This window comes from Setaria italica, chromosome VII (genome assembly GCF_000263155.2).
Source record: "Setaria italica strain Yugu1 chromosome VII, Setaria_italica_v2.0, whole genome shotgun sequence".
Classification (NCBI taxonomy): Eukaryota; Viridiplantae; Streptophyta; class Magnoliopsida; order Poales; family Poaceae; genus Setaria; species Setaria italica.
This window is the reverse complement of record NC_028456.1, coordinates 28,262,049-28,280,172: the sequence shown is the minus strand read 5'-3', so window position 1 is coordinate 28,280,172 and position 18,124 is coordinate 28,262,049. Positions and strand designations below refer to the sequence as shown.

The following is an 18,124-nucleotide window of genomic DNA, read 5'->3' as shown; positions in this document are numbered from 1 at the left end:
ATGAGCGCACACCGGGCCCATTCCAAAATGCCGTCTTCCGGACGTTCCGGTTCCATCGGGCGTGGCCCATCTCCATTCTCCCGGCTGGCCGCCCTCTTCTCCCCCCTTCCCTAGTTCTAGTTCCCTGCCCACCTCTCTCGTCTTGCCCTCCAGCTTTGCCTTCCGCTATAAAAACCCTAGCTTAAACCCCCCGAATCCCGCCGCTCCCTCTCGCCACCACCACCTCGCCGCGCGATCCCATTTCGAAACCGAGAGGGGAGGTGTGCTCGTACTGAGCTCTGCGCGGAGCCTCAACCCTAGGCGGCGTCGGCGACTCGGCGGTTCCGATGGCGGCCGGGGGCGCCGCCGACGGCGACCAGCGGTGGCTTGTGGAGTGCCTGACGGCCACGCTCGACACCGCGCGCGATGTCCGCGCCTACGCCGAGGAGTCGCTCCGCCAGGCCTCCCTCCTTCCCGGTACGCCGCCCCTCACCTACTCTCTCCCTCTCTCGGTGGCGATTGGTGCCCGATTGAATCATGGGCGCCCTTGAGGTATTGGACAATTCAACTTCACGCGTTGGCGGGAAACCTGATTTTGCTTGAGTTTTTGGTCGCGCTCTAGTAGCGTGTTGGCTGTAGACACTGCGAGCGTGCCATTTTCCAGTAGGAGGCGATGGGATCCCCCTAGGAGCGTCAGGAATGATTATTTAGGAGTACTGGTTTGCCGCCGCAGCATTGCCCTGTTCTGCATTGCATTAGTGTAACGTTGCTCTGGATGCTAAGGTTCTGATTGGTATTGCTTTGCTCTATGTACACTCCTACTCTTCCAGAGGCGATTGGCAGGTGGCTTCTTAATAGCACAACTTTCGTATGTTTTGATATGATAGCTGTGTGAGAACATCTCTATTCTGGGGCCACAACTGCGGAATCATATTTCTTTTTTGAAACGAACCGGCAGGAGAGCTGCCAATTATATTAAAAAGGAGATGTTCCCAGACGGGAAAAAAATAATTACAGGCCGCTCGGGTGAAAAAAAAGAAAAAACGCACACACTTTTAGGGCAAACAACGCCATTCGACAACACTTAGGGCAGAATCATAAATACCTAGTATATTTCACAGCACAACATGACAACAGCGAACCTGGCCCCGATATAACGTTTAGCAGCTTCATTGATACTGCTTGACATTCTGTTAGGAGTGAGGGTCTTTTTTGTACTGAAAGTGAAAATTTGATTGATCTGAGCATAATTTGTACCCATGAGGCCATGACTCCTAGGCTCCTATTGTAGTTAACTGAGGTGATCATAGAATTAGTATGCGACTGTAGACATTAACAATACATTTTGGTTTGGTAGCATGCAAGTCCAACTATTCAATTTCAGTTGGTTGTGACATCCGTCAATTACTAGTCATTCAGGATGAAGCCTTTTGCTACCCAGCCTATGGGGAATTGATTTGGATTGGTCACCATTCTTTGACAGATGAAGTGCCAGCTTTTCCTAGTCTACTATCATGAACTGACAATAGCCTGTTTTTTCTGTAACGTTTCCTCAGGATATGGAGCTGCCCTTACAAAAGTCACAATCAACAAAGAGATCCCGTTTGGTTTACGTCAGATATCCTTGCAGCCATCTATTTACAATTGTTTTTGTATTATAACTTTCTGTTGCATGATGTGTGTTTGTCAGATTGCCTTTTTCATGAGTCACTAGCTTTTGTTGCTTGTTGGTCCTTTACAACCTGCTACCTTGCCGCTGTCTTGCTAAAGCAGTTCATCAAGCAGCATTGGCAAGAAGATGAAGAGAATTTCGTGCCCCCTGTTGTTTCTGCTTCTGAAAAGGTACCGTCATATACTGTTAATACTTTATATGTAACAAAATAGGTCTCAAGTGAGAACTGAGAACATGCCCTTGATGCCTTTTTTCCATTGCTTCCTTGGCTTGCACAAGCACAAGAATATGGAAGCATTTTCCATTTTATTCTTTAATCACAATTGCTGAGTTCACGATTTAAAAGGTTACAAGCTAGAAAGAATGCAAGAATTGGGAGTGCTTTAGAAGTATGCAACCTGGGCCCATCGTTTTCTTTCCTATTACAACTGGTGACACTTCATTTCAACCTTTTATTCTTGGAATTGATGCTAATTTCTAGGAGAACAGTTGGGATGCCTCCCACCGGTTAAGTATTGGATAATAGAAGGATGTATTTATGGTGAGAAGTGAGATGTTGAGAGCCCAACTGGGGCTCAAAGAAAAATAGAGGTGATCAGTAGACCACTTTGATGCCATCTACACATTTCAGTGTGGAGTTCTTGAGCAACGGTTTTGCTTTATATAAAAGCAATATTAAACACTTTAGGCTACGTTCTCGAGGCCAGCAGATACATCCGTTCATCTGTGCACCCAAATATAGACAAGATGCCCTTTGTGATCTCACCTGGGCATCCGTTATTGTAATTAATGCTTTTGTCCTTGTATATGTACGTTACAAGAAGTCAAGAACAGTAGACTACCGTATGATTCTTAAATTTTAAAATGTTGTTGTATACCTGTGTTGTGTCTATATTACATTGTTCTCAATGTTATTTTCTTCAGGTGGTCATACGGCAGCTCCTGCTTACGTCATTGGATGATTCTCATGGGAAGATTCGCACTGCTATCAGCATGGCTGTAGCAGCTATTGGGCAACAAGACTGGCCTGAAGACTGGCCTGAGTTACTTCCCCTTCTCTTAAACTTAATCACTGACCAAAACAATGGCAATGGAGGTAAATATTTTTTGTTGCTTCATGGTATATTGAAATGAGAGCATGCAGCTGTTTTAGGGGTGTATTTATGGGCCTGAAGCTTAAAACTTGATGCTGTCAGTCTCCTACACGCACAAGGTCCCCCAATTGTGTTGTTTCCTTAGTAACTTCTTAGACCAGATGAATACCCCGTTTGGTGGGCATAGATTCTATTATGTTCCTAAAGAGGCATTGAGGGTTTAGGTGGGCATAGATTCTTTGATATTTCCCATTAAATGTTCCTAGAAAAATATTCTAAGTATTTGTGGCATTGGCCTATGTCAAGTGTCTCAAAAAAGTACACCTACTTTTTTATACCATGCTTTGCAGACTGGTTTATTTCATACCCTGCTCTGTCATCACATGTTCTTGATAACTTTGCTTTGGAGTTTCAGTGCAGCCTAAATCTGAATAGCTTCATCTTAAGATGCTGTGTTTCTAACCACATTATGTAGTGAAATAGCGCATAAGAAAATGATTAGTTTTGGAATTCATATCAATGTCATTTCTGAAGGCAAAGACATGAGTTACGTAATTTCGGGTTATAATCTTCAAATTTTGTATTGCAGTTCGTGGAGCATTAAGATGCCTAGCCCTTTTGTCCGATGATCTGGATGATACATGTGTTCCGAAGTTGGTGCCAGAGCTATTCCCATCATTGTATAGAATAATATCATCTCCTCATGTATGTTCAGATTATAGCTCTTTAGTATTTCTAGTCCTGTGGTCCATTTCCTTGTGACAAATTGATTAGAAGACAATTTCATTTGCTTTGGTCCATGAAAAACAGCTGTATGAAAATTCTCTCCGGGCAAAGGCTCTTGCAATAGTCCATTCATGCATTTCCATGCTTGGATCAATGAGTGGTGTTTATAAGGTAGGTTATTTTTTGTTTACTTATAAGTCAATTTTGCTGTTCTTCACATTATGGAAACTGATGACCTTTTTTATGCAGAGAGATACTGCCAGTTTAATGACTTCGATGCTTGATCCACTAATAGAGCAATTCTCCATCATTTTAAATTCCCCATTGCAGTCCCAAAATCCTGATGACTGGAGCATGCAGATGGAGGTATATACACCATACAGCCTGTATTGAGACTGAATGCATGCATCGCATATATTTAGTAGTGACTCTTATTTTTGTCTTATTCTCAGGTGCTGAAATGTTTACTTCAGCTTGTACAGAACTTTCCCAGGTTGCCTGAAGCTAAAATTTCTGGCAAGTATATGCGGTTCATATTTTGCGTAGTAGCTTGATTGTAAACCAAACTTTTCTGATAAAATGGAGAATTTGTACAGCCATTCTACCATCTCTGTGGCAGACATTTATTTCGTCGTTCAAGATCTATCACCTATCATCCATTCAAGGTTCAGAGGATTTAGATTCTGTTGATTATGATTCTGATGGCAGTGAAAGAAGTCTCGAGTCCTTTGAGATTCAGGTAATTCTTTTAGTTAATTCCCTGTAGGCTGTTGCAAAATCTTGAAATCCCCAATCTACCACCGAAGAAGCTGTTGTCCCTTTTGTGCCACTACATTTTCTTGTTTCCCTACATTGCATGTTTCTCTGTCTCCCATCAAATCTGACCTGGATGCCATCCACGCCCCTTCCTCCTGGAGAGCAACTAGGAAATTTTGGGGAGATTTGAGCAACCAGGAGGAAGGAAGTGAAGGACGAGGAGAGCATTTAACCTTAGACATAGATGTACAGCCCATCATACTGGACCCCATGGACGGTCACCATAGTGTTTGGCAAAGCCATGGAGGGGAGCTCGGCAAGAAGCAACGCGAAGCTGGCACAAGATGCGCTGATCATTGTCGACATTAGTGTGAGTCATCAGATGCGGTCGGCTTCACCCCCCCCCCCCCCCCCCCCCACCGCAGTGACGCTTTGGGTTTCTACAGTCCTCGTATGCCTCGGACAGAGCACCTGGGTTTCAATATCTGCGGGCGCAGGCGGCGGTGAAGGAGCAGTCGTCCCCTTTTGGATGAGACCAATTGTAAGCAAGGGTAGAAACACCATTCTCACAGAAATCTGCCACTGAATGGAGCCCTAACGTCTGTTTGAGCTAACGGAGCTGATGGGAGTGGCGGTGAGGGAAAATAAAAATTCATGCGGTGGCACAGCAGGGTCGAGAACTTTTCTAGTGGCAGATCGAGAATATCAATTAGTTTTATGGCGTACAAGGAATTCTCTCTAATTTTTTCATTTCTGTTTTCTGCTGATACTCTTTTTCCTGCTAACTTCTGCAGTTATTTGCCGTTGTTTCTTGATGTTCTTTTTTTTACAGTTATTTGAACTATGGACAACAATTGTGGGTAATTCTAGATTAGCAAAGGTACGTCTTTCTAATTATAGTTTTGTGCATCATGTGTTTGTATTGATTTTCAATGTTGTTCCACTAGGTTATTGGGGGGAACATAAAGGAGCTAGCATACTATACTATAGCCTTTCAACAAATAACTGAAGAACAGGTATGCCTTGCTGAAACACTGCAACTATATTAACATTGCTTCCTTTGTTCTTTTCGAATCATGTTTCAGACTTTTGCACTTTTTTAATGATAACCAGAAGTGGACCACATGCACCTATAAAATCGTGCCCTTGGCTACCATTGTTTGGTCTAAACTTGACTACTTTAATCTTACTGGCCAACAAAGAAAGAGATTGAGCTTTGCACAGTGACAGTGGTACAGTGCAGCATACATTAAATACGATATAGTCAATTTAGAGAGATGTGTTTCTTCTTGGCACGTCATTTAAGGAAGGACAGATGGAGTATGCTTCTTGCAAACATTTTGTGTGCTAGTTATTCTTCATGTTCCCTTTTTCTGTTTTCCTACCTATTAGTTATACATTTGCTTGTTCTGTTTTTCTAGGTGCAAAGCTGGTCTCGTGATGCTAACCAGTATGTTGCTGATGAGGATGACGTTACTTATAGCTGTCGTGTGTCTGGTACAAACTGCAAACTGATTTTCTTAGTAACTTGATTTGTTTTATTAAAAGTGCAATGCTGGTTACCAGCGGTATGTTACCTTTTTTCTAAGAAGTAAGAACCATAAAGTTGAAAGGAGAAGCAGTTATTAAACTTAGTTTTCTTTACTACTGTCTTGCATCTATCAAATGGTACTTACTGCAAATGCAGCATTGTTCAAAGATGTCTTTCTTTGATGTTGTTTTGTAAAATGCAGCATTGTTCAAAGATTTCTTTCTTTGATGTTGTTTTGTACAATAGAGACCCTTGTAATTTTTATTTCAGTTGGTACTTGTTAATCACTCAGCTGCAGTGCTTCCTCACATCTTTTCGGTTTTCAGGGTCTCTTTTGCTGGAAGAGATAGTAACTGCTTTTGAAGATTATGGAATCAACTCAATTTTGGAAGCTTCAAAAATGCGTTTTCATGAATCTCAAGAATTGAAACAAGCGGGTTCTGCTGACTGGTGGAGGGTGAGTTTTCAATTTATATATTTGAATTCAGCACTTCAATTTCTTGCGTATCATGTCCTGCTTTAGGTCTAAGTCTCGTTAGCAATAAATTATATTTGTATTTTAAATATTCTGATTTACATAATCACGCCATACATTCTTTTTAAATTTGCTGGTATTATGCTCAATTGCTCATGATGCTTTCTGCTGTTGATATCTAATCCAGCATTTTTCTTGTGGCAGCTACATGAAGCATCACTTTTTGCTCTAGGTTCACTGTCAGAACAGTTGTGTGAAGCACAGGTTAGTTTATGCTTCTTTTGGTTCTGCTGAGCAGTTTGTTAAAGCAACTGATTTTCTCTTGGTATTGGTGCAACATTTTACACCCTCTGGGTCTTGTTTTGACATTTTAGGGTTTTCAACATGCAGATTTGACCATTAGTCTTTATTGTGGCACATTTTTTAGAGTAAAACATTAATGATGGCATGAAGTTTATTGATGAAGAATCACCTGGTACCATTTGCATGTCATTAAATATTGACAAATATAACTGCTAAAGATCTAATAAGTGGACCCCATGCACTTACCTGTGACACTTCCTCGTTTTGTTACCATAGCATTTGCATGCATGTCCTTCGATGGAGAAAGCCAAGTTTCCTGGAGGAAGCTACCCAATTTTATAGTAAAAGTGCAAAACTTTAGGACACTTAGTTTAGCTTGCCCTTGTATTGTTGTGCCTCTGGTTTAGGAGCCTCGATGTTGTGTTGCTGCAGTCTGCACAGCTTTCTATCTGAAACTCTTCATGGTTCAACTTGCCACGTCCACGTGAGATATTCCCATTCCTGTGCTTGAGCTGTTGGTGGGATGGCTATGAGTCTACAATGGATAATTGTAGGGACTACTGAAGTGGAGAATAGATGTATTTTTGAGTTGTCTTACATGGTAGTTATGGAAATGGGCCACGAGGGCTGGGAGCCTGGGACTATGGACTATGTAATATATTTTTTGTTGTTCCACTTATTTTTTTGAGTGTAGGTCAATGTATGCTACCTTGCATGGATGTTCCAACTGGCGATTTAACAGTCCATGCCATCTCTCGGACTGCAAAACTAACTGAAGCACCTGGCTGTAACATTCTTGAATAGTACAAGAGCTTATAAATGCTGCTTTTTAAAATGACTAAAACCATGACAGTTAGGGAAACGGGTCATGGGGGCTGGGAGCCTGGGACTATGGAGAATGCACTACATTTTTTTTCATTTTTTTCTTTTGGGTGTATGTCAATGCATGCTATATTACCTCGCATTGATGTTCCAACTGGCAGATTTTAGCGTCCATGCCATCTCTGTCTGCAAAACTAACAGAAGCACCTGACTGTAACATTCTTGATTCTTGAACCCTATAAGATACTATAATGCTCTTTTTTTAAATGATGAAGCGGCTTATTGCTCTAGCAGGTGATGTAGAGAGTCCTCGATTGCAATTTATGCTCCTTTTGAAATGACTAAACTAACGGCTTGCTTCTCTTATTTATTACGTGCTTTCTGCTGTTTAGGATTCTGGTTTCGCAAAATACAATGTGCGGGATTTACTTGAGCAAATGCTAACTGACATTATGGTAACAGGTATCTTTCTTTACTCTAGGGTGGAGAATTCTTGGTGTCCCTATTTCACTACTAATCTTTTGAGTTTTAGGGGTGCATGAGTATCCATTTCTTCACGCACGTGCATTCTCCATTGTGGCTAAGTTTTCTTCTGTGGTAAGTTTCCTTTTTTTCCACTGCTTTTGTTTTGTTTTAGTTTCAGCAAGCTTAATTGGGGGGAAATGTGTCAGATAAGTAAGGAAGTCAGTGAACAATATCTATGCTATGCTGCTCGTGCGATTGCCTCAGATGTGTAAGGCCTATAAATCTTTTGTCTTACAATTTGTGACTTAACACACAAGGAGAATGTTCCATCCATCTTTGTTTTATTTATGTTTCAGGCCACCCCCAGTTAAAGTTGGCGCTTGCAGGGCACTGGCCCAACTTTTACCGGAATCTAATCAGGATTTGATTCAGCCCAATGTTATGGGCATACTCTCATCTCTTGTTGATCTTCTGCGGCAGGTAGTTTTTGGTGTAAACATTACCTGTCATTACTTTTTGAAAGATATGACTTCATGGAGTTTTTTACAGGCATCTGATGAAACACTGCATCTTGTTCTAGAAACCCTCCAATCAGCCATCAAATCTGGTCTGTCAGCATGTTTGTCAATCCATTTTTTTTTAGCAAAAAGACGTCATATAATGTATTGATGCTTTGAATTTTGAGCTGGTAATTTTCCATATGACAATGTAGGTGGAGAACAATCAACTTTAATTGAGCCCATCATTTCCCCTATCATACTAGATGTTTGGGCTCAACACATTGCTGATCCATTCATCAGTATTGATGCTATAGAAGTGCTAGAGGTATGTTCTCGTCAAAACTGGATAGTCCCACACCATCCACTTTTTTTTCCCTTTTAACTGATTATTCACAAATTTCACATATGCAAATATTACCTTAAGTCTATTTCATTTTTAGTACACATGATCAGTAATGTACACCAAGAAACTTGTGATGCTATATTTGTGTGTTGTCTAAGGCTTGAGTGCCTCTTGCGTATACTCAGGGTGCGTTTGGATCTCCCGTGTACCTTGCTTAGCCAGGCTATCTCATACCTAGCTCATCCGAGCAATGCTTTGGCAAGCGAGCTTTCTAGTTTGGTTCCTAGGTGCAAACTCATGGCGAGGCCACATTCTCTGCAGCAACTGTCAGCTTGCTGCCGAGGGAGAGCAAATTCTGCTCGCCAAGCTGGGCAAGCATTTTCTTGCTGCTGCAAGCGAGCTTGCCTCCAGAAGCTAGAATTTTTTGGTGTTACCAGATGCCGGCCCTTGCTTAGCAAGGCTAGAATGCATTTTGCCGTAGAACCAAACGCACCCTCATAGTGTTTTCGAGAACCATTCTGTCCAGAATTCTTTAGATTGCATTGGGGAAGTGACCAGAATCAAGAATTGTTGAATGAATCAGTATTAATGTATATTTGGTAGTGATATACTTCTTTTTTCCCAAATACTTAATGTTATTGATGGGCATGTTACTACATCTTTTAAGCAAAGTCTTTGCTGTTCATGATGGTTTCTGGCTTGTTTCTCTACAAAGTATTTTATGTTATTCCATAAAGGGTTCCTGTGCACCTGTTGTCCTTTGTTACCAGATGGCTGTACATTTTTTTCTTTTTAACTCCTTAAAGTCACATTTAACATGATTCCTTAGTGTTTAGGCCATCAAGAATGCTCCTGGATGCTTACAGCCCCTTGTGTCCCGAATCCTCCCAACAATTGGATCCATTTTAGGGAAAGTAAGATGCAATTTCAGTTTACACATCACTGTCATTGTTCTTCTGTGTCTGTCAGCTTTATGCAATTCAATTTTCTGGTCGTTTGCCAGCCCAAGATCCAGCCGGATGGACTAGTTGCAGGTTCACTGGACCTGTTGGCGATGATACTAAAAGTATGTCTGCTACAGCTTCAAAGTTCTATGAAGTGGAAATCATTTCTTGTACAGTGCTTTTGACTTTATCTTTCACAAACTTGTGAATTTAAACTTAATGCTGCTTTGCATATCTCAGAATGCTCCAACTGTCGTGGTTAAAGCAGTCTTTGACACATGCTTTGTTTCTACTGTTCAAATTGTTCTTCAAAGTGATGACCATGGAGAAATGCAGGTACATGCTAAAACATGATTCAATTGTACATTCAGTATTCCCTCTGTATCACAGTACTTATCTGCTTCGCATAGGAGGCACATCATATTGAGTAATATTTAGTAGAATAGTATCAATATAGTAATTAAGAATGATTCAATTCCTTTTAGGTTTACTTAACTTTTGTGCCCCTCTAGGTGTAGGCACCAAGCAAATATTGCGAAATGGAGGTAGTAGCTAACCTACTTTGTTTGGAGATGTGTCCCTAATATTATCTTTTCTCAATTAGAATGCGACAGAATGCTTGGCAGCATTCATATCAGGTGGCCGGCAGGAGTTGCTTGTTTGGGGTGGTGAACAAGGACATACACTCAAGATGCTACTTGATGCAGCTTCAAGGTAATGTCAAAATCAGCCACAAAGATATCACAGTACCCCCATTAGACAACCATCTTAGTCGCCTGAGAAATATCTGAAAGAACCACATTGCAGGATCCTTCACCTGAGGGTAGAAACTCAGATTTGTTTCCTCTGCAGTTCAATTCTGATTGCAAAGCAAACAATATGTTTGAAATGGGATTTTTTTGTTGAAATAGACGCATAATTCTTTGCAGAGGATTAAAAGAACACCAAAATTTTCACATTCTCTGTGCCACTCAGCTATAATGAACCAGCCTACCTTGTCCAGATATTTTAACTATTCTTTTTTTTACTGTATAATGATTCCATGGTTCTTTAATGGTTTGCCAGGCTCTTAGATCCAATGTTGGAAAGTTCAGTATCACTCTTTGTTGGAAGCTTTGTTTTGCAACTCATTCTACAAATGCCTTCGCACTTATCTGCCCATATACCGGATCTTATTGCTGCTATTGTGAGACGAATGCAAACAAGCAGCATTGCAGGATTGAAAAGCTCACTTATTGTTATAATAGCCAGACTAGTAAGTTCATCTCTCCCTCCCACCCCCTTCTCTATCTTGGTTAAATCTCTATTGCATTGAGGACAGCTCTATTAGACTATTACTTACCCTTGTTCAAGATGTGTCCTCACTTCACTTCGGCCAAGTTTATATGACATGTTTGGATATCATGCATGATAAAAATGAATAATTATAGTATGTCTGGGTGTGTGTTTGGGTCTCTGTATGACTCTTTCTTCTCCTATTAATACAACAATACGCAGCTCTCCTGCGTGTTCGAGAGAGAAAAAATAAAAATGAATAATTATAATTTCCAGTTAGGCTTGGCACAGGTAGTTAAATGTTTGTTTTCCTTCTCTACAACATGGCTTTATAAGCCTGGAATGCTTCATTGTCATGTTTATGTGACATGTTTTTTTTTTCCTTGTCAGCACTCCTTTTTTTTTCCCTGACATACTTAGTTTTGGAGTATAGTCCAGGCACGAGTTTCACAGCATTCTCCTTTCTTCTGTTGCTTTTGGTCTTTGCTTGTCTAGTTGTTTTTCCCCACATTTTGCTACTCACTCTATCTGATTAATTGCTATACTTATGTAGAGAGCTCAACCTCTCATATTGGTCTCATGCTGGACGAGTTTTGTGATCAATCCAATGCAACTATACATCAATGTTTCCATAGGAACTGTGGTTGAACTTTTAAATCTCTAATCGTGTGAATAAACAAAAAACAGAAAATAATCTCATTAGATTTACTTTAACATCATATTATATAATTTTAGTATATAGTTTATTAAAATAAAATACATTATAGTGAAGTATACTATTGGAGATTTAAATTTAGGAAAACCTACCAGTAGTAGTAGCTAACACCCTGACTCACTTTTCTTAATACTTTACAACAATTGGTAATGAAAATAGTAACAAAACATTAAAACATAATATTAAGAGGCTGGCGCCTGACTGGTGAACTGGTGACCCAACTGGTTCAATCGCGACCCAGTTTCAATGCAATATCTCAGACAACCTTTATGTCTGTTAGTATTCTTGGATATTTTTTTTAAAAAAATTCTGTACCATCATCGTCCATTTTCTGGTAGCAGAATCTAACTGTCACATGTTCTCTTTTACTTCACTTGGAGTGTATACCGAGGGGGGAAAGTAACATTTACTTCCTGCCTGCAGGTACATCTGAGTGTACCAAATGTTGATCAGTTTATCAATCTTTTGCTTTCTATCCCTGCCCAGGGATATGGCAATTCACTTGTTTATATTATGTCAGCATGGTCAGAGCTACAAGGCAAGTGCTCACATGGACAGTATCATATAGTGAATACTGTATTAAGTTTACCTTCTCTTTTGTTTCCCTTAATATGGTTCCATGGTATATATTTTTTTATAGGTGAAATTCAGGGAGCCTACCAAATAAAGGTAACTACAACTGCATTAGCTCTTCTCATATCAACTCGTCATCCTGAGCTATCTAAGGTTGAAGTTCAAGGTCATCTTATTAAGGTATTGTTAAGAATTGGTGTTCAACAGTTAATACTTTGCCTGATAAAAGTTCTATTGGAGTCTGACCCAAAAACATGCAGACTAGTACAGGTATAACCACACGATCAAAAGCTCGGGTGGCTCCTGATCAATGGACCAAGATTCCACTCCCAGCTAAGGTAATAGTTGATTACTCACATTTCCACTCCCATCAATGTTTCATACTCAGGAATGCAACACTGATCTTACTTGCCATTTTTTTCTTTTGAAAAGGGAAACAGTAGGGGGGACCCCCTACTGTTGTAAGCATTACTATTATTATCATCATAGAGGGCTGAAACCCCTCAGGGGAAAACCTATGGAATTTACCCAGATTTAGTTCTTTAGCCTCATCTTGCCAAAGCCAAACTTTGCCACACTTGAGTTAAGAAAGGTTGACTAACTCAGGTGGCTCTTTGGTTTGCAGCCACACTTGTTCCAAGATACCTTTTCTGCCAACCTGGTTCCATGCATCAGCTACTTAGAAAAATGTGACAAGATTCTCCTGAGCTAGCTTAGCTAAATATTCAAAATCACCCAACCTGAAGCAAGTAAATGTGGCACATGCAGGCGACAGTATATGGACCAAACAGCCCATTTATGCATTCTGTTGCTAATGTTTAATGTGATGTTAGCCATCAACTAACTTTTTCATAGTACTTGTACTGAACATTTTTTTAATATGGATTACACAGATCTTCTCGCTATTAGCAGATACATTAGCTGAAATTCAGGAACAAATCGGTGGTGGTAGTGACGATGACTGCGAAGAGGTTTCTACGCTGCATCTCATCATTTAGAAGTTAGAACTCTTAACTGAGATGCTTGTTTGATTCTAAGTTCCAACCTTCTGCATTTCAGGATAGTGACTGGGAGGAAGTGCATAATGGTGACACTAGTATACCTGATGATATCATATACTCGGCATCAGTTCCTTCAAATGCGAATCCATCAGTTGAACATCTAAATGCTATGGCTAAAGTTTTTGATGAGGTTTGTTAGCAACAAATATTGCTCCCTTGGTATTTATTTTCATATTTACACCATATTTACCTCCAGTTGTACAACAGGACGAGGATGACAGCTATGATGATGATCTGACAAAAAATGACCCTGTTAATGAGGTTTGTTTTCACTGCCGAAATCTTTCTTTTAATTTTTGAATTACATGATGCCAAAGTGAGTGAAATAATCTCTCTTATTCAGGTGAAGTTAGCAGATTTTCTGACAAACATATTTACCAACCTGTGGGAGAATGATCGACCACTGTTTGAGTATCTTTGCCAGGTAAAATGTCATTGACTAGTTCCATCACACTATAAATCAAAATGAAACCTTCCCTGGTTTAAGTATGAATGTACATTAACATTGTCTGGCAATAAATCTTTGCAGGGCCTATCTGATTCACAGAGGTCAGCTGTTGAAAAGGTTTTGAGGAAGTGATGCGTTTACATGATTTCGAGCCTACCTTTTAGGCTATATATTCGTCACACTAGTGAGCGAGTCTTGTAGGCATTGGCGTGGTTTTCATGCTTGTTGTAGGTTATCGGTGTAAAACTGATCCAGTTCTGAAGCGGGCATTGCAAGGTTTTGTTAGCGTAGGTTTCTTTATCTTCTTTGTATTTAAAATGTAAAAGATGTAGCTACCCATGTGTGCGTTTGTTGTACGGTGGGATGATGTTGGTATCCATAGCTGGCTTATCGAAGGGCCGCAAAATCTCAGAATTCACAACTTTTGTTCTGCAGACGGGCCTTGTTTCCTCGGCTTTTGTTCATGGTATGGATTTGTTGAGCTATTACGGCATGTTTGGTTGGCACGCTTAAGGTTAGGCTTTGATTTAGCTAGCTGCCTAACCTTGACAAGATTTCTTTTTTTTTTCTAGTCTCACGTGTCATTAACGATAAAGCGTGGCAAGATTTTCTATGGCTATTCGAAGTGTGGCGAAGAATTTGATTTACTAATTTTAGGGTAGGTTTGATGAAACCTTTGGCATAACCAAACAGGCCCTTGATCAGCCAGCTGCGTCTCTCATGCGGAGCTAGGAAATAGGCTTACAGCCCATGCAACTAGGCAGTTTTGGGCCTGATAACGAGCCTGCGAACACCTTGCATTTTCCAAGTTTTATCCCGAACGAAGTATTATACTATTATTATACTATTATTACTAACCTACTTGGCGTACAATAGCATTTGAGACCCGCGATCCTGCGATTGATGGCGAAAACGACGCGCGGTTTAGGTGTCCCTGAGTCACGCTAGGAGCCACATCAGCAGCCTGCTGCTCGACGTGGACAAGCGGGCGGCTGTGAGCCACGGAGAGGCCAGCATCCGCGCCTCCTCGCCACTGCGCTCAGCCGCTCATGGCTCTCCACGCGGCCATATTTTTAGCTCGCCGCTGGCGACTTGACGCCGCGCTGATCTGGCACCCGCGGCGGGGCTCCTTCCCCGACCGTCCGTCTGTTTGCCTCCATGGGGACACCGATGGTAACCGACAAGCAACCCTCGAATCGAACGTTGATGCTTGCTCTGATCCCTTTCATCATACTAAAAGAAGACGACCGACGCTATGCAAAAGACTTTACGTCTCCGCGTTTGGTACAACGTTCCGAAACAAACAATAGTGCAAACTCGTTGGAAATGAGCGGAGAATATGAGAAAAATCTGAGCATCAGCCGTGAGTGAAGCACCCACGGAGCTGGAGGCTTTTTATTGTCGGGGAGGAGCTAAAAATAGTGGCTCCTCCAGCTCCTCCTCGTTGCTGCCCACCCGGAGGCACCTCCGGGCGGGCGGGCGGGCGGCAGACGGGAGAGCTCTGGTGGGCGGCGGCCGACGACGACTTCTGGGGTAGAGACGACCGGGAGGCGGGGGCGGAGACGGTGACGGCCGGGAGGAGGTGGGGGCGGAGACGGCGACGGCCAGGAGGAGGCGGGAGGCGGGGGTGGAGGTGGCCAGAGGACGGCCGACGGCGGGAGAGCTTCGGTGGGGGAGAGTGAATCGGTGGGGGAGAGCTCCAGCTGGCGTGGGAGGATAGGAAGGAGAGAAAAGAAATAGGAAAAGGAATGGGAGGAGAGAAAAGAAAAAAATAAATAGGAAGAAAAGAAAAAAAGAAAAGGAAAATGAAAGGGTATTATGGGTGTTTCATCTTATCTAACCATTTTAATCTATACGGAAGAGCTGTTTTGCAAAATAATTTTTCAAAAGGAGGAGTTAGAGCCGAAGAAATCACTCCACCAGAAAAGCTAGAACCCAAGCTGTTTTAAGATAAGCCGGAACCTACCAAACTGATCCAGAATATTTGACCGCAAAAATTGCAAGGTCAGGTGCTGCAGGCTGCAGCAGATGCATATTGCAGAGCCGAAGCCGACCCACCTCGCGGCTCCACGCGGAGGGACGGGGCTGGTCGGCACGGCAGGGAGACCTGTGCGGGCACTGTAGCGGCCGACCCGCATCTCCTGGCGAAGCCGTGCAAGGAAATAGGTGGAGGCCTTATCCTCTCTTCGTTCCCACGTCGCCCCAACCCAAACCCACTCCCACTCCAACGGGAAAAGAAAGTAGTCGCTTGCGCGCCGTAGATCGGATGAGATCGACTTCTCTGTAGATAATACCGCACTTTTCCCCTTTTTTATTTCTCGCGCGAGCTGACCCTCTGACGGCTTCGTCTATCGCCTCCCGCGCGTATCCCCACGCTGCGACGCTCGTCATTCTTATCCGCCTGCGTGCCTCTGCCTCCGCTACCTTTATAGCTCTAGCCTCCTCCTCCTCCATTCCCTCCCCATGCCTTCGTCGTGCAGCAGCCAGCAACCGTCGTCAGCTGAGAGCATCGCGTTACACCATTCTAATTTCTAGCGTCCGTCCGTTCGAGTGATCTGCGTTGTTTGCTCGCCCCGCCTGATCTTCCTGGGAATGGAGGCCTACGTCCTGTTCGCGCGCGGCAAGCAGGCGATCAGATTCGAGGAGCAGGAGGAGGACATCGGCTGCGACTCGTCCGCGGCGGGTTCCTCAACGTCGTCGTCGGATGAGGTGGAGCTCGCCGACGACGCCAGCTCGTCGGGGTCGACCGGCGACCACTTCGAGATGGCCTCCCTCATGACGCAGCTCCCAATCAAGTGCGTACGCGCCGCGGGCATTGCCGCCGGGTTTCTTTCCGGCTCAGGCTTACAAAAGATTTGATCTTGGCGTGTGTGGTGTGGTTGTGATCTGACGCGGCGCTGCTCTGTTTGCTCTGGTGCGTGCAGGAGGGGCCTGTCCAAGTTCTTCGACGGCAAGTCGCAGTCGTTCGCGTCGCTGGCGGCGGTGGCCGGCCTGGAGGACCTGCCCAAGCCGCCGGCGAAGCGCCTCAAGGCGTCGCGGAGCTGCGGCGTCGGCCTCAAGGACGCGCACCGCGGCAGCCTCGCCGCGCCCGCGGCCGGCAAGAAGCAGGCCCCCAGGGCGCGCCTGTCGGCGCCGAGGAGACTGATGCGGATGCGGCCCCTCGTGACGGCGAGGCCGGCGGCGGCGGCTGGGCAGCCCCTGCTATTTGCCTAGGGGATTTGCCCGCCGGCCTGGCCGTAGAATCACACTGCGGCGTGATACGGTTGTTGGTTAGCGTGGATCTTGGAAATGAAATGGCGAGAGGAGGTTTGGCATCGCGTGTGTCGATGCCTCTGCATCTGTAAATATTTTTGCAAGAGAGAGCTAACACGGTACAAAGGCGGTTTCTTCTGAATTTGATTCGGCTTCAATCAGAAAATCAATTTGTCCTTTTCAGAACATTACGTGGTTCGTGTGCTAGCTAATCCTAAAGTTCCTGTTTCCTTGGGAGTCGGCAAAATTTTTGGATGGCCACGTTGTGGGGTGTTTAGGTATTAATTAGGAGGACGTTGTGCAGTGTTTACATACTAATTAGGAGTATTAAATATAGTTTAATTATAAAACTAATTGTACGAAGGCTAATTCGCAATACGAATCTGTTAAATCTAATTAGTTCATGACCATGTGATACCTAATTAGTTCATGACCATGTGATGCAAACCTAATTAGTTCATGACCATATGATGCTACAGTAAATATATGCTCCGATGTGATATAGACTAAAAATTAGTTCATGGATCCAAACGCATCTAAATGACCATGTGATACCTAATTAGTTCATGACCATGTGATGCTACAATAAATATATGCTCTGATGTGATATAGACTAAAAATTAGTTCATGGATCCAAACGCGTCTAAAGCACTTCTTTGCATTTGGTTAGGAGCCTGTAGAATTGTAGACGTTACATTCAGATCACGCATGATCAATTTGCTGACGATAATCTTAGTGGCGGAGTATTGGTGCCTTTTTTTTTCAGGTAGGAGTATTGATTATTGACTATTGACTAGGAGCATAGGCATGCCCAACAAAATGAGGTTTTGGCCTTGTTTAGTTGAGGCCCGAATTTGGCTTTGTACAGTATTTGGGCTTCCTTTTGGGACTTTTGAACTAAACGGCCTGCCAAACTTCGATCCAAAATCGGCCTTTAGGATGGTCCGATTTCGGCCCAAACTTCGCAACCTTATCCAGCGGCAGATGACCGGCAGCACTCCCAACCCTAGCACCGCCCGCAATCACGCTCCCTCTCCCCCGCGCCGCTCGCCCTCTCCCCCTCCCCCGTGCCGCTCGCCCTCTTCCCCACCGGTGTACTCTCCCCCGCCGCTCTCCCCCTCGCCCGCGCCGCTCGCCTCTCCCCCGCCGCGCTCCCTCTCCCCCGCCTAGATCTGTCCCCCTTGGCCGCT

At 43.3% G+C, this 18,124-nt stretch overlaps 2 protein-coding genes across 2 annotated transcripts; both read left to right on the top strand.

Annotated features, from left to right (window-relative positions):
* The first annotated feature begins 70 nt into the window (after positions 1–70).
* Positions 71–14,146, top strand: LOC101767934 (importin-9). Its single transcript, XM_004976539.3, has 33 exons — positions 71–456; positions 1,536–1,597; positions 1,729–1,821; positions 2,576–2,747; positions 3,335–3,450; positions 3,556–3,642; positions 3,721–3,837; positions 3,924–3,987; positions 4,068–4,210; positions 5,060–5,107; positions 5,175–5,243; positions 5,649–5,724; positions 6,085–6,215; positions 6,438–6,497; positions 7,751–7,820; positions 7,891–7,955; positions 8,030–8,091; positions 8,180–8,303; positions 8,373–8,430; positions 8,536–8,648; positions 9,503–9,580; positions 9,670–9,732; positions 9,851–9,946; positions 10,215–10,324; positions 10,676–10,865; positions 12,024–12,138; positions 12,241–12,353; positions 12,434–12,511; positions 13,067–13,144; positions 13,233–13,364; positions 13,442–13,495; positions 13,578–13,658; positions 13,764–14,146. Exons 1-33 carry the CDS (start codon positions 327–329, stop codon positions 13,812–13,814), a joined length of 3,099 nt encoding a protein of 1,032 aa, XP_004976596.1. The 5' UTR covers positions 71–326; the 3' UTR covers positions 13,815–14,146.
* Positions 14,147–15,986: 1,840 nt separating this feature from the next.
* On the top strand, positions 15,987–17,121 carry LOC101767531. Its single transcript, XM_004976538.4, has 2 exons — positions 15,987–16,477; positions 16,607–17,121. The coding sequence occupies exons 1-2, from the start codon at positions 16,275–16,277 to the stop codon at positions 16,893–16,895; spliced, it is 492 nt and encodes a 163-aa protein (XP_004976595.1). The 5' UTR covers positions 15,987–16,274; the 3' UTR covers positions 16,896–17,121.
* Positions 17,122–18,124: the final 1,003 nt, after the last annotated feature.